Genomic DNA, 16,393 nt, shown 5'->3' with positions numbered 1-16,393 from the left:
TGCATTCTTTGATCCAGTAATTCCTCTTCCAGGAACTGGGAACCATCTAGAGAAACAGAACTATCACAGATATGTGCATGAGGATGTTTATGAAACTACCGTTTACAGCACAAAAAGGAAAAAAAAATCTGGTGCTCCATCCTTAGGGATATGGCGTCATGAACCGTGATACACCAATTTGTAGAATGTTGTGTGACTCTAATAAAATGAATTATTAGAGAGCTCAAGGGACACCCATCATTTATTAGTTTGTGAGAAAACCAAACTGCAGTGTAACGGGATGGACATGCTTATTTGGACAAAGACTACCACGTCTCTCCAACATGTCTATGTGCATCCATGTCTGGGACAAAGGGACAAGAAGGAAAGATGGAAGTCTGTTAAAACTGAGCATCCCAGGGAGAAGGCACGGGTGGGTGCAGTGGGGAAGACATGATTGCTATTTTCTTCATACATCTTTAAATGTTTATGCTGACTACAATAATATATATTACTTTGAAAAAAAAATTCAGACAAAAAATTTCTAAAGACAAAGATGGAAGAAACCCAGAAAGAGTCCACTGGATCTCATTTCAGTCTCCCTTTTCCCCCTATTGACACGCAGTAGCAGGAACACTATGAGAGAATTATTCAGGGCAACCAAGAGAAGCTCGAAGCTGCCTCTCTCTGCCTCTAGCTGCCGTGACCATGGTTTGAGCTAGTTACTTCTCCCATCCAAGTGTCCTGATCCTGAAGCAGGAAGTGACCTGCCAGGAACCAACAGGAAGTGACTTGACGAGCAGACGCAGCAAAGGAGATGTGAACAGAGCACCAGCAAAACTCAACCTTTACCACAGGAAGGGGGCTCCATCTCCTTCAAGGAGAGGGTGGCTCAGGATGCTTGACGCTACCCTGCCCCACAGAAGAACTCACAGCCATAAATAAACCAGGCAGGACCCACTCTACATAAAACTAAGAAGCAGAGAGAAGCTAAGTTTGGCAGTCAGGCCTTCTAGGCACCTGAAGCAGCTTCTGGAAAGGTGGCCTCATCTCCATGGGCTTCTGTGTTCAGTCCTAACTGCAGGTTGAATGAAAACGACTGACCCACGGAGGCAGAGGTCCTGACTGGGACAGTGTGACCACGAGGTTTCCACTATGACAAAATTGCCTTTCCTGAAGCCCTAACTGGGCCCATCTTCCGGGGTGAGTGTTCCAAGGAGAAATGTCATCACCAACTCCCATAACTTCAAGAGCCGTGCACATGAATACACAAAACTTTCCTTCTGTGGGGATGGCCCCGGCCTCTGATCCACCACAGCTCAGAAACCAGAGGGAAGAAGGGAAGAGAGGTCGACTTACCAAGCCAACTTCTGTTTAAGTACACAGACACAAACACTGGGGGGACCGTGAAGAAATCTACCACAGAGTTCACTTCCAGCCAGAACCACAGCTTATCATTGGCTGCAATAAACTGGGGAGAGAGAAATGGAGAAAAATAAGAGAGGCACGACGCTGGCATTCTAAGTATATGCTTTTGCCAAAGGCTATGTTTTGGGTTTTCACCGGGGCCTGGAGGGAGATGGTCTGTCCTTCTCATAGCTATACCAATCACAGGCTATTTCTGTCTGAGAATTCGGTTATACAGTGTTTTCTAAAGAGTGACTGTAGACTCTGTTAACCTTGGAGAAATATTAGGCAATCAGTTTTCCTGTGGTTTTCAACAGCATTATAGGAAAATCTGAATGGTCTCACCTTCACTAGACTCTAATGGAAACAGAACTCTCAGTAAAGCGTGTACGTACTTATCCATGCACACAGACGTGTGCATACACTTGTACACACAATCTCCGTAATACACATTCTGTACAGCTCACTTCATAGACAGGCTCTACTACAAATCCTCCAAGCCCCTGAATGCTACCAATATCCTGCCTCGATTCAAGCCTCACAGCTGAATCCCTCAGGATTCAGCTAAGTGAGCCCCGATAAACATAATTTTAAGAGAAGTTTCCTTTTTTTCCATTTAAGACAACAATACATTTATATTTTGAGAGATGAGAGACATTCAGCCAGGAGAGACATATTAGCTACGTCAATCCCTGTTTCTCTTCCTTGGAACAAGATTTTAACATGTACTTCCGAAAATGTGAAGTTCAGGAAAAAGCTCTCTCAGACACTGCAAATCAGAACATGGGTCTCTTTTCACCCCTGGAAACACCGGGCTTCATCTCTGCAAGAGCGGAGGCCAGCGGCGCATGGCCCCTGAGGACAAGCCGCCCCATGGTGACAGAGTTGTGGGATCAGACTTACCCGCAGACCAAAGTAGAGAAGGAAGAACACGTTGAAAGCCATGTCGATCTGTAATGTGAAATCTTTGTAGAAATTCTGGCAGGATTCTATTGGGCTATTAGACAGGAAGAAGAAAAAAGCAAGAGGTAAATGAAAAATTTGGTCACATCTTACACATACAGTGTAGTACTGGAGCTCGGGGTAGAGGACAAAATGAATCTCCATCGACTAAAACATTTGGTCTTTCTACCCTCTGTGATAATCAAGCAAGCATGGCCAAGGGGTCTTTCCATTCAACCATTCAGTCTTTTGTTCTTTTGTTTGTTTTTGTAATCATATATTTATATATATATATAAATTATGTTTATTATCATTCAACAGTTGAGCTAAAAATCTTACAAGGATCATGCAGACACCTTGGAGGAAGGACAAGCAGGAGAGACCATCATACTCCTTAATTCCACATTAACCCTTAAAGGACTGACTTCTTTCTTTCAGAGGACACATACCAAAGCTCCAAACAGTCCCTCACACCCTCTAGCACATTGGAAGTAGAACCCATTTTCAGTTAAACACAGCGGCTGTGTTTGAGACCTCTTGAAAGCCATTGGCTGATGAATAATAAAGGACCCAGGAGCATCTCAGGAAAGCTGTGGCGGAGAGGATCCTGGTTGACGTTCTGGGGTAAACTAAGTATGGACTTGATGTATAGCGCTCTGATCTGGAGAAAGAAGCATTGCCCAACTGGTAAGTTCAAGACCATTAAACCAAAATGTTGAAGCAGTACTCTAAGGGTTAATTTTTTTCTTTTTCTTTTTCTTTTTCTTTTTTTTTTGGCATGCAAGTTAATGGGCTTTGTGTGTGTCAAGCAGCCAATGCGAACCCCTAGCACACCCTGCTTTGTTCAAGAGTAGACAGTTCAAAAAGGTACTACTATACAAACTGGTACATGGCTTCCGTGTGCTTTCCCGTGTCAAACTGATCAGAGGATCAGTGTGGGAAAAGTCCCAAGTTTGGGGCTGGGTGGGAAGCAGGAAAGCCTCATAAAGCATCTCAAAGCTGTGGATGAAAATTCATAGTAGACTGTTATCAGTAAGCAAATGGTACCACTCGGGGCCAGAAACATAAAGAAGGTGAAGTGAGGGAAAGGGGAGGGAGTATGGGGAGAAGCAAAATACTTTCCCTGGAAGGAAAGCAACGTGGACCTTTGGGCCAGGAGGGCGCTAGCCTGAGAAGTGCAGGATGGAGGATTTCCGAGTACCACCACTTTGGAAATCGCTATACGCAATACCAGTTAGTATAGTTGTACTTCTGCGAGGACAATGCTTGGTTGTTCAACAGGCAGGAATCTGTGCAGTATGGGAATGCAGGGCCCACAGAGAGGGGCGGTGGGTCGGTCTATGGGGCTCTCCAATCATATTACATGCACTGGATTTATCCATTCTTCATCTCTAGAACAAGTCAAACATGCCCTTTGTCATCTCCTACATCACAAATAGGCGGGAAAACCTCCAGACAAGCATGGGATGGGGGGCATCTACATTTGCATTGACCAACTAAGCAGACTGAAGAAAAAGCAAATGCTGGAAAACATTTCTTTTATAAAGGAAATGGCAGCTCCTAGGTTTTCGCTAAGGTGGGCAAGTGGGAGGGAAGACAGCATGGAATTTGCTTCGTCCTATGCTGGAAGCAGTCAGGAGCCCAAAAGCTAAACCTCTGCTCTTTGCCTCCTCCCCTACTTGGGTATTTCTTTAAATGAAAAAAGGAAAATCCAGACCTAGAGTTACTAAGAGACACTTCTGCAATCCCCAAGCCAGGATAGTGTTTTGTTTCATGTCAAAAACAAGACCCACAAGGTCCACAGGTGTCAGAATTCTTAGCTACTCTAGTCACAGTGACAAGAAGTACATGAACTAAGTTGACCAGAAATCCACTACAGATTCCAAGGGATGAAGAGACAATGCATCTCTGTGATGCATAAGCTGCTGGTATGATGGGTTACTGAAGAATAGATGGTGTGGGTGTGTGTGGGTGTGTGTGTGTGTGTGTGTAAGAGAGTGATCAAAGAGTGAGGACAGGAAGCTCTGTTGGTAAATGCTGCACTCGTGCTTTTACTTGTACCAGTAGTGACTTCAATGTGCATTTAAAGTCATATTCATCAAGATGGGCGGTCATAGTCAAAGGGACTGAGAGAAAGTCTTGATTCCCAAGTCTATTTTTGGAAAACCCACTTTCACTTGACCAAGGTCAAACAATAACCTTACTATTGCCCACACAATAGTTATTGGTGATATATTTGGGGGTCCTGTGAATTTCCTAGCTTCCAATAATTCCATGGCCTTTGTGGTTAATTTGGTAGCAAACTTAAAATGCATCTAATAGATGGGGCGCCTGGGTGGCTCAGTGGGTTAAAGCCACTGCCTTCGGCTCAGGTCATGATCCCAGGGTCTTAGGATGGAGCCCCGCATCGGGATCTCTGCTCAGCGGGGAGCCTGCTTCCTCCTCTCTCTCTGCCTGCTGTGATCTCTGTCTGTCTGATAAATAAATAAATAATTTTTAAAAAATGCATCTAATAGGTAAAACATTTGCTAGGCTGTGGAAGGGAATGGGATAGTGGGGGGAAGATGTTAGCTGAATGCCATTGAGGATATTTTGGTTCAGCATAAACAGAAGCATATGTTCAAAAGAGCATAAGGAATCAGGCTGTAGCAACTTCTTTCCATTGATCCTTTTCTTCCCTGTCATTTCCACTGTTCCTTCTTATACCGCCCATACTCAAAGGCAGTAAGAGAGGGCTTTCTGCTCAAGGACACTGTGTTGAAAAAAATATACCACAACAGCACCCCTGATTTACAGAAAACAGTACTGCAAACATAACACACCTTTTCCTTAGTACTTCTTTCAAAAAGTTTGAACTGATTTAATCACTGTTTCATAGTATTCCTTGAGTCCTAGACTTTGAGCTGAAAAATGAAAGCTGCTGGTATGAGCAGCCTGTCCTCTGGCTGAAGCTTGCCAAGGACACCAGTACACTCTGCTAAGAAGGAAGAGACAAAAAGCAGAAAACTCTGGGATAAAAGAGGCTGAGCCTCTGCGACCCAAGTGATGGGGGAGATCTGTTTTCTATCCCTTTTAGCTCCTTCCCGCTTGCCACGAGAGTCCAAGGAGAAATGTCCTGCCTAGTTTTCTCAAGTGCCAGTAGAACTGTTTATCAGGACCTCCTCTGAGATAAAGCCTCTGAGTGCCTGCACACAAACTCACACAATCAGAGACCACAGAGCAGAGATTCTAAAGCCCCATCATTTCATTCCCTGAATGGAAACAACCCACAGAGAAGTTCACCAATCTTATAAAAAGAAAATATATAATTCAACAATAAAAGGGCTGGACATATCAGCCAGAATTTATTTTCCTCCCCAAAGAGGTTATTATATTAATAATTAATGCTCATTGTAGGACAGAAAATGAAATACAAACTCCTCTTCCTTCTTGTGTACACTAGAGTTCCTTGTCTGGATACACAGAAGCTTCAAGAGATAGAAAAGAAATCCCCCCCCTTTTTTTAAAACACAAAAAATGGTGACTCCAAAGTCCACACTTAAATTTGGATCGCCACTGCTACGAGGCATGCCCACGTCAGAATAGGCTGTGTGTGGATATATGTTGCCAATAGAAAAAAAAAAAAAAGTGGAGTTTTAAAAACTGAAATAGGGATACTGGTTCTGATCCTTGTAGTAGTAAATGGACCCTCCCTAAATTGTTCCTGGTTAAACTAATGACTTCCCAATGAGAACACACAAGTTAGTTGGTAACTGGTGGATTCCTCATTCTTCGACTCCCACAGTCCATGGGTCAAATGTGATACTAAAACCTTATGGTTAGTGTTTTCACCAGGACTCTATGACACTTTCAAAAGAACCTCGATCAAGAGCTGCGTATGGTTTAAATGTTGAGTGTAGGAGAGTCATCTTATTTCCTCTTGGCCATCCAGTAAACATATCTGTATCATTTAGTTGTCTATAGAGGAAAAGGAGACTCATCCAGAATGGCAAACATATCTCTTTCTTCATCTATTTAACAATATATCTAGTGAAGACCCTTGAGTGGGAAGAGCCAACAGTCCTTCTTGAAACTGACTTAAGACCTTGTCTCTCCAAAGTCCAGGGCAAGCAATGGCTAGCCAGGTTTTCTTTCAAGGGGCAGGCACTAAGGAGGAAAAAAATCTCACTTCCAGCAGTTGGTATCCTTTGGATACCTGCATCATCTCCAAAAGGGTAGTAAGTGCCCTTTCTTCTCAGAGAAGAGAAGGCTCCCTGGTGTTACCTGAAAGTCTGTTTTCCTGACTCCCTGGGTCTGGCTGCTTAACCTAGTGAGGATATTTCTCTAGGACAGTGGTTCTCAAACTTTAGCATGTACCTGGAAGGCTTATTAAAACACTGACAGGTCCCTTCCAGAGTTTAGTAGGGCTGGGGAGGAGCCCTGGGAATTTATATTTCTAACAGTTTCCCAGATACTGCTGCTTGTCTGGGGACCAAACTTTGAGAACCACTGCTTCAGAAGAACTTTCTTGCAACTACACACTAATTACAGGTGTTGCTACTCGAGAAGATTCCCATTCAGACCTGAACAGAGATGATTAAACATTTGAGCCCACCCCCAGATCACCAGCTGCATACCACTTAACTAATTGCCAAGATCAAGAGGTTGAACAGGTATTTTCACTTTCAGGTGGGAACAAGGGGGGGGGGTGGAATTAAGATGATACAGAGAAGTAATTACCACACCACTATGCGAGCTTCACCAACGAGATTCTAATTAACAGAGTGCCTGAGGAGCACATTTTTTAGTTTAACATTAAAAGGAAAAATGAAGTATAGATGGGGAGAGGTTACGAAGACCATCATTTATAAAAGATCACATAATGTTAAGCAGTTTAGGGACATCAACAGCAGCACATATCTAAGATGATTTAATAAATAACCACAGGAGAGGGAAGGGATTTAACTGAGGAACAAGATAGCACTTTGTGAAATCATTTCCAACATTTGAATTCTCCTCGCTCTTGTGGCTAGTCCCTTTTTAAATTGGACGGAGCCTTCTCAATTCCCACCAGGATTACAGACCACCAGAGTGCAGGTCCACAGCATCAGACATGAGTCAATACAGTAAGTTTAATGATTTCAGACTCTTCTCCTAATCTCACCTCTGCAATGTTATCAGATTAATTTAATTAAAGATGTCATTCATCTGCCATCATGGCTCCCTCCTGCCTCAGACATCAGCTCTAACCCTGGCTGTGATGAACCTCTGAAACTCAACCTCACTACATGTCCTATTTTATTTCCTATCATCTGCTCCTCGCCAAGTCCTTTGCTACTATGAGCTGGTACCTTCCTTATCTCATGAATGTGACCCAGACATTCCAAATTCTAAATTCTATGCTTTTGCTGTGGCCTCTTCAAATGCTCCCCTCTCTTTGGGTTCAAACCTCAGGCAACCTTCAAAGCCAACTGAAAGGCAGAGAGAGCTCAGTAAATTACTCATGCCCTCACTGACCTTCATCATCTCTGAATCCCTATATCATTAGGAGCGAGGAATTCTGAACTTATAACGTTGATTCTCCTCTAATCCACTATAATACCACCTGGTAATTGTATAGAGCTTGCACGTACTATTGCATTTGGTCCTTACAACCTGGCAAAATAAAGCAGACCATTTGTTGAAATCCCCGTTTTGCGGACTTCTGAGAAGTAGAGTCTCAGAAACCCATACAGAATCATGTAGCTAAGTAGAACGGTTCAGGCCGAGACCCAACAGACTTTCTGCCGCACCAGAAAGGAGACTTCTTCTCCAGAAGAACCGCAACATCCTTGGAGAGGTAAAAGAAACATAAGATACAGCATCTACTATCTATAGACACTGGCATGGGGCTTTTTCAAAAACAATGAGGGTGCACTGGTTTATAGAGGAGGTGAAACTGCCCCAGGAAATTTTAACGTGTTTGCCGAGTGGTCTGGGAAAATTCAGAGGGAGCTGACCTGTCCAACTTGTGTCGAACCCTGCTCTGTAAAGACAGTCATACAGGACATTACTAACCCCCAGGAGTGCTTCCGGGACCCCTGAGGAACTAGTGGCATCATGGAGCAAGACCCCATCTGCTGAAGTAAGTTCCTTTCATAGTTATCCATCTGCTTAAAGATGGATGACCCTCAAAATGCTCTAATTTTCTCTTTATCCTCTCTTATTCTAAAAGAGCAAGAATGGATATAGTAATGGACAATGTTTTGATACTTTGAACACTTCTAATTATGGAATAGACTGTAAAGTTTTGCATCCCATTCTAATCAACTGAAGTAAAGAAAAATGATAACATCATATAGTCGTGGAGACTATGGAACTTCTCTGCAGCTGAGAGGGAAAAAATCTAAATGATTGGATGTTTTTCTAATAACGTCTGGATATACTGGATAAGCAAAGTGCCTACAAAATAGAAATAAAAGCCTCTAGCTGATCAGAATTCTATGAGAGCAAAATATTTTTAAAGGGAGGCAATTCTTTGCAATATACTCCAAGTTATTGGTATTATTATTACTCACATAATTTTAGATCTCAGACAAATACCTTCTAAGTTAATAGTAATAATGGATTTAGTGCAAATGATAAGATAGTAATTAACCACTGAGAAAGTAATAATCTTTATGCATAACGTTTGTCTTCTAACCTAGACAGCACTCCAGGTCTCGAATGGATCCAAGTTGAAAGCTTTCTATGCTTTAGCTTTCATTAGTGCCCCCATTTTAACTACCTTGTCAGAGTTATGTACTTAAGAGCTTATCTTTCCAACATTAGTGCTTTTAGTGTTTACACTGAGTGGAGCATATATTCAATAACTTGTGTAGGCTCTATCTTTTTTTACCAAACAGAAGCCAGCTTCTTCTGCTGACCATCATTTTGACTTTATCCCATATTATCTGAGTAGATATCTTCTACGATATTATTATTGTTGATGGGGGAGTTTGTGTTCAGTCACTAATCAATATGAATGACAATGACCTCAAAAGGAGCCTTTTCTAAATCTTAAAACCCTTGTTTTAGACCTTGCTATGGTTCTAATATGAACAGAAAACGTTTTTTTTACTTGATCCCAAGCCAGTTGGTTAAATGGCTTTGTTGGGAAATCTTCAGTTATGGGTTTGTGTCAATAGGTCTATTAATCGTTCTGAAAACATCAGACTTCCAATTACGCCTCCACTCAGTTGACGAGATGTGAGCCAATACCCACAAATATATGCCTCATTAGGGTCATGGTGAAATGAATTGGCAAATGAAAAGGTGGTATATAAACCCTTACTGCTCTGGAATCCCCTGTGCTCTGCCTTCTTGAGCTCGGACTGTTATGGAGAATCCTGGAACAATGATAGTGGTAGACTTCAGAGCAGTTGTATGGCTCAGGGTACCTACCTGAATAATCGTCCTAATAATTAAACATTTGTCAAGGAGACAGAATTACATAGATCACCGATGAAGAGGACAAAATACGTCAGTTCCTTACACACTGGATTTCTCAGTGAAACACTGATAATCTGTTTTCATGAAACTCAGATGGTGAAATCTCTGTCGCTTTCTGACAGAGTTCCTCTAAATTTTCTCCCAAGGTTTCAAGATGCTATCTGAGCCTAGGGTCTTTTTCTCATCTTCACTCCTTATCATTTTATCCATTTAGGCACCCAAAAAAGTAAATCGAAAGCAAAATGTGGGCACCACGGACATTACTAATCCCCAGAAGTGCTTCCAGGGCCCCTGAGGGGTAGTGGCTTCGTGGAGCCTGACCCCATCTGCTGAGGGTAAGTTCCTCTGCTTGTGGAGAACATAACTCTTAGTTACTTGTCTGTTTCAAGATGGATGACCCTCAAGACACCCCAGTTTTCTCTGATGGAGTTGAGAAGCTGACCTCAAGCACGAATAAGTTAGGTTGTTTTGTAATTCGATGGAAGAGTTAAAATTCCAGCTCTATTGTTATTAGCTGTATTACTGTAGGCAAATAATCTGAATTCCACACCTTGATTTTTTCATCTGCAAACTGGAGATAAGAATACAAACCTCAAAGCCTGTTTCAAGAATGAAATCAGATAATGAGGAAAGACTAAGTGCTGAATAGGTGATCGTTATTTTTAAAACTAAGGTAATAACAATAGTGATAAATAAGGACTGTTTGTAGAAAAATGCCAAAAAAGGCAATCATCCCAATGAACAAAAACTGATAGAATCAATTATTTTGCACTTAATTTTCCCTTTGTACCTGCTTTATTGCTTCCTTATCGGGTGCTGTAATATAATTCAAATGCCCAATAGGTTGTGCAGGGAGTTAACATCTGGTGTCATTCTATACATTAGAGCATTACATTTGGGTAATATTAAGGAAGGAACACCAGGGAAATTATATTTCCATGAAGGCAGCCACATAGTCTCATAAATATTAAATAATTAACCAAGATTTCCTGACAGAGAAAGCAATGAGTCACTTTAATGAGTGGCCACGAGAGGTTGTGTATTTTTTTTTCCCCAGGTCTTTAGCGGAAGAGAGAGTTTCATTTGCCTGGTTGGCTTACCGTGAATCTGGAGGAGAGGCAGGGAAGCAACCAGTCGTCTGTCTCCTAAAGATCTCTTCCAATTCTACGTCGATAAGATCATGTATTTCTTCACTGTTGGACTCTTGGAATGATGTCCAAGACAACCTACCCACTAATGCTTATTTTCTCCAATTTGTCTACAGACTACAATTATTTCAATCACAGTTGTTATCAGACTGGAATTAGTGTTCATATTTGCCAGCAACTTTTATGTAATAAATCAGAGTTAAGCTACTACATGAAACAGAGTCTTGCCAAATGAGTGCTGCTTTGGTTCTCACTGAACTGTCTGAGAACCCATGACCAACTGCTTCTTACTCTTATTTCTCTACCTCCTTTGACTCAAGCCATCTCTTCCTCAATAAACTCTTGGTTATTTAGTAGAGGGATGGGATAAAGTAGATAATTCAAATACACACACACACATACACACATAAGTACTACAAAACAGACTGAGAATTCTTCAAGGGCAGGGTCAGTGAGATGTACAGTTGTAGAGTGGCACATGTGGGCGGGGACACATGCACACACACGGGCTCATACCCACAGCCTTCCAGCACAAGTATATGACCTCTATCCAATCCCAGCCTCCCTCTGGGGCCATCCACAAAAATAGGATTGCTTGGGTGAAGTGATTAGAAATGGGGAGAAGAGAGAAGTTGTTCCAGGTCTGAATGAAGAGCAGGGAACCCAGATACATTGCCTGGCAGTGGTTGGAGGGGGGCTGGTGGGGAGGGGGTTCTGCAGTAGCCCTGACCCCTGGAGCCAAACTACTCTCATATCTACAAAAATGTAGACCTGAAAAAGCAAGACAAGAGGATCCATCCTAACACTACTGCATATTAAATGTTGCTACACATGTGCCGAGAGGCCCATAGACAATCATCTCTTGCCAGTAATAACCACTAGTCAGCTCCTAAGCACCAGGGGGAGGGGAGGGCAATCGTCTAGTGTCACCATTTCTTAAGGAGAGAACAACCAGGAGGAAGCAGCCTAGGGGCACAGTTTCAAGGCACTTCCGACTCAAGTCTTCCTAAATAAACTATGAAGATCTCATAATTGCATAGCGAATGGTAGGGGCCCCTACAGTTGAGCAGGAAGGTTGGGATTCCCACATTATAATAGTCTTTCAGATCACCGTGCGACCTCTTTGAGCTGTTATTGGGCACAGACTTCAAAATCCTTCTGTCTGAACCTTCTTCTCCTGATATCTGTCTTGGATTCTTCAGGGTATTTGCTGGTCATCCTACCAGTCTCCTACTTAGCTTATGCCCTATGCTCCCACCCCTGTCTACCTCCCTGGCTTTAAGGTAATCCTGACCCACCTGAACAGCCTGACCTTGGCAATGCCTCCTTATTATAAGTCTACCTGCAAGGATTTAAAGTGGGAAAGCCAAAACCACCGAATCTAGACAGCCAAGCCCAGCCTGCTCTGGGTCCAAGACTGACAGCCTAATCAGATGGGGCTAAGAAGGCTGCAGGGAGCAGATCCTTCTCCCATTCCTTTCATGGAACTCCAATTTCCTGCAAGCAGTGGAAGAGACCTAGATCTGCTACAGTTTCAATCCTGCTATCTTCCAACCACATCTGGACCCAAGCAGAACGGGCACACATCTCCTCGGTGGTCTCCTCTGAAGAGCTTCAATGACAAAGAATGCCAGTGTTGGAGACCTGCCCGGTACCGATCTGGGGAGGCTCGAAAGCATTAGGGAAACAATAATTATGTAAGGAAATAGTGGTTCCATTTATCTGCTCTGCTTCGCTTTGAAGAATAGAAAACACTGTTCCATAACATATATACTCACCACCAAGACAGTGGCATTTGTTAAAAGCTACGCATGAATGTATATGTGATGCTAAAGGACAATTATGATAGTTTTGTTTCTGACACATCCTGAGGTTGGCTTTTTTTTTTTTTTTCCTTAAAGACATCGAGAAAGACCTGGTACACGTTCTTCTGACATCTGGCATAGAAAACAATTATACCTTTATATTACACAAGAAAATAGCCATGTCTTCGCTCTGTCTTTGGCTGACAGCTGAGGTGTGGACGTTTTGTAAGTATTCCTATTTAGGAGTTTTGTTGGGAGCCCAGCAGCTCACAGCCAAAAAGGAGAGTCTGAGATGTTGCTGATTAGAAGTCATGAGTCTGCTGAGTCCAAAGCAGGCGTCACGCCTTAGGAATGCAGTAAAGTGACCTGGGCATTGGGTACTAACACTACTGCAGAAAATCAGAGGTGACAAGTTACCTTTAGAGACAAGTTGTCATCATTAACACAGATAATGGCGATGGCTTGTGAAGCCCTATGATTATATATGATTATATCTTCAAGTACACACTCCTCTGATTTCCTCTACCTCATGGGAATAACTTCTTACCTCCAGAAACATTTCTTTTCCTTCATGTTTTCTTTCCCATTTACTTCTGGTTAGCATTGGAAACCACTGATCAAAACTGTCCTGCTCGTATCTCAGAAATAATAGCTCCATCATATTAATGGGGTCTACCTGACTTCTGGATCCACATTCAGAAAGTAATATCAAGAGCGGTGTGCCCATCAGGGTATAGTTTCTTTTTCCTTGCTGCCTTCTGTGTTCCCCTTTTTAACTCTATTGCCATATCTCTGATTTTCTCTAGAGTTGTTTTCCCCTCATTGTAAGAATAAAAGCTCTGTGAGAGATCCAGGATGCCCCCAGGAAGCTGAAGTCTTATGATTCTCTTCTTTGTCTCCATAAATGGATCCATTTAACCCTCCTCTATGTTGGGTTTCAGAAAGCCTTTCATTTTATCTGGAAGTACTGCGTTTTTCTGAGAAAAAGAAGTGATCCCTTTACTGAAGAACCCCAAAGAGAAGAATCAGTTGTTTCCTTCACCAAACCCCCAGATGAAGGAAAGCTTTGGCAAAGTGAGAGCATGTTCTCGTGCTGGTCAGGATCACCTGCTCCGCATAGGTCTACACTGTAATTCCATCTAAGCTCCTTTCAAAGAGGGAAATGCTTCCATTCAAAGGGCCTTTGTTCCAGTTACCAAAAGAACATGTTATGAAATTCTAAGCAAAGTCTATTTCTGTAGGGCAAATAGGATATGTTTAACAGAATAAGAGAAAAAACATTGTGGAAAGAACTTCAACCTACTGAGCCCCTGGATAGGAGGAAATCAGGATTCATGAGGAAGAACAAAACACAAGATATGAAGCTTACAATTCTGTGTCACTACAACTTCTTAGTGCAGAGTTTTAATCTAAGAGGCTCTAGCAAGATGGTTCCACTAAGAATTCTCTAGGAATTCTCATTCCTGCTATAGGATCATCAGAGTTTGGTCATGCCCACCTGTCATCATTCCCAAATGACAGTCGAGGTATGTATAAAATGTAAAGCATCTATTTATGTGAAATAACAAAAATCCAGTTCAAAAAAAAGATCCTAACAATTATTTTTTATAAAAGTTTATTTTGAGAATAAAACAGAGGGGGGGGGGAGAAAAAAAATGTTAAAATATAAAAAGAAAGAAAAGCAATTTTAAAGGGAATTATTAGTCAACCCTAAGGCAAAAATAGATCTCAATGAGAAAAAACGATCACAATTACTAATGAGTTAACACTGAATGCAGTACCAACATGTTTCGATGAGTATGATATTCCTTCATTGGACAACCATTTGACATCTTTTAAAGTTGAATTAATGACATTCCTGTTTGCACAATAAACTAAGACAAAAGCCAGTGATTGTATTTCTCAGGACATTTAGCCCAAGAGTTTTTGTGTTGTTTTTTTTTTTTTTAAATACACATATTTAGATACTTATTAATCTCATCAGCTCTAAACAAAACCAAACTAGGTAACAGTGTTCAGAACGACGTTATAAGGCACCATAATAACTGGCCATTGAGAGCACATCCACGCAGAGCTGGGAACTTGCAGGACTGATCATCAGGTCAGTGGTTAGTTACTTGGAAAACCGACCCTTGCTTCTAAATCCCACATGGGTAGCCTTTGCTTAGAATACATCTAAAACCAGGAGGTTTATTTCTCTCTTTCCCATTGCTTCAGTCTTGAGTTTTCAAGGGACAGGGTGGCCTTTGTTGGCATCACAACAAATTGGGGGCCCACGAAGGTGTCCAAAGAAAACCCTAAATCCCAGCGCTTCAGTGTACTCGAACGCTCGCTGCTTCAATCCCACACATGCATCCAGTGCTCATGACATTCAGGTCCGGGCCTGGGGGGCGGGGGGGTGGTGGTGGCGGGGAAGCTAGCAGCATGCATGGGCAGTGCAGGAAAAGGGTCTGGTTAACCTGGAGGCAACAACCGGAAGGGTGAGGTTGCAGCATGCAGTGAAACCACAGCTTGGCCTTAGCTGCCATGCAGAAAAGACCTACATCAAAGAGTCTGCAGTGCGGCTCCTGGGTAAGAGTCGATATGAGAGAGGTGAGTTACTTCAGCAATGAAAGACACGGGCAGAAAAATGTTCAAACCACTCTAAACAGAACACTGTACAGAGCACTGGCATTACACGCGCGAAGAGGCAGCCTAGGGGACGGGGAGGGGAGAGACGGAGGAGGGAAGGCGAGGACAGAACTGGTCATCACGCGGATGAGATGGTTTCCCTGGCCATCCTTTTCGAATGCATTTCTTGTCAGAATGTATGTTGCTTCAACAAATAACCTCATTAGAGTCTTTAACATCAACCATAATTTTTAAAATGTTTTGAAAATTCAGGAGAAGCAAGGCATCAGTTACATAAAGATACACACCATGATTTCCTGTGGTTACAGTTCATTTTACAAGCAGAGCTGAGCTGGTCAGATAAATAAGAGACAGTTAAGTGCCAACATCCTTAACACGTTGGTTACAGAACTCACAGTGACTCCCGAGGTGTAACATGGCAGATGAAGCAACCCAACGTGGTCATAAAAGCTTGGGGCAGTGCAGAGTCGGTCACCCTAGGCAACTACCACCCCAGGAAGGCTAGACTTATGACCCTGAATTTAAACTCACTCCCAAGGGGTGCCATCTTTTCTTCATCCCAGCATGCCTGGCAGGTCAGAAGTAAGTTCATCAACATGTACCTTAGTCAAGGAGAGACCCCCCACCCTCCGCCCCTGAAAGTGTTTTTATCAAAATTGACTGATGAGAGGAAAAAAAAAAAAAGTTTTTCCTAAAGGAATAAAAATAGTACTGATTCAGCAGGAGCCCATCTAGTGCTCCTCTGAGGTCAAGGCCACATGGGGTCTCTGAGAACTGCCTTCCTGTGAACTGCCTGTTTCACATCTGCTTTCTTTTCTCCTCCCCCTTTGTCTCTTGTGATCTCTGACACACTGAACACAATGCAAAGGATGGTACGGTTTAGCCCTCACTCACAATTTCTTCCTCCTGGTTCTGATCAGAAATAAAGGGAGGAAAGGGCGCTCCTCTTAAAATGGGCTCCCGGAGCGCAGCCTTCTCCCCTGCAGGCGTGATCACAGCCCCGAGGGGGGACACAGACTCCGTGGGAAGGAG

The 16,393-nt window shown here is 42.6% G+C and overlaps 1 protein-coding gene and 1 long non-coding RNA gene across 17 annotated transcripts in view; one reads left to right on the top strand and one right to left on the bottom strand.

The window, feature by feature from the left end:
* Positions 1–16,393, bottom strand: part of KCNMA1 (potassium calcium-activated channel subfamily M alpha 1) — a 730,798-nt gene that overhangs the window by 299,802 nt on the left and 414,603 nt on the right. For all 16 annotated transcript variants that reach the window (XM_059169794.1, XM_059169808.1, XM_059169795.1 and 13 more), the window contains exons 4-5: positions 2,290–2,383; positions 1,339–1,450 (exon numbers count right to left, since the gene is read on the bottom strand). In XM_059169794.1, the coding sequence (XP_059025777.1) occupies positions 1,339–1,450; positions 2,290–2,383 (206 nt within the window). The remainder of the gene's footprint in view (positions 1–1,338; positions 1,451–2,289; positions 2,384–16,393) is intronic.
* On the top strand, positions 7,739–11,214 carry LOC131828788 (uncharacterized). The gene is made up of 3 exons (XR_009352570.1): positions 7,739–8,431; positions 9,992–10,112; positions 10,835–11,214. It is a non-coding gene; the product is annotated as an uncharacterized LOC131828788 (long non-coding RNA).

Source organism: Mustela lutreola, chromosome 4 (genome assembly GCF_030435805.1).
Source record: "Mustela lutreola isolate mMusLut2 chromosome 4, mMusLut2.pri, whole genome shotgun sequence".
In the NCBI taxonomy this organism is placed as follows: domain Eukaryota; kingdom Metazoa; phylum Chordata; class Mammalia; order Carnivora; family Mustelidae; genus Mustela; species Mustela lutreola.
This window is presented reverse-complemented; position numbering and strand designations above follow the sequence as displayed.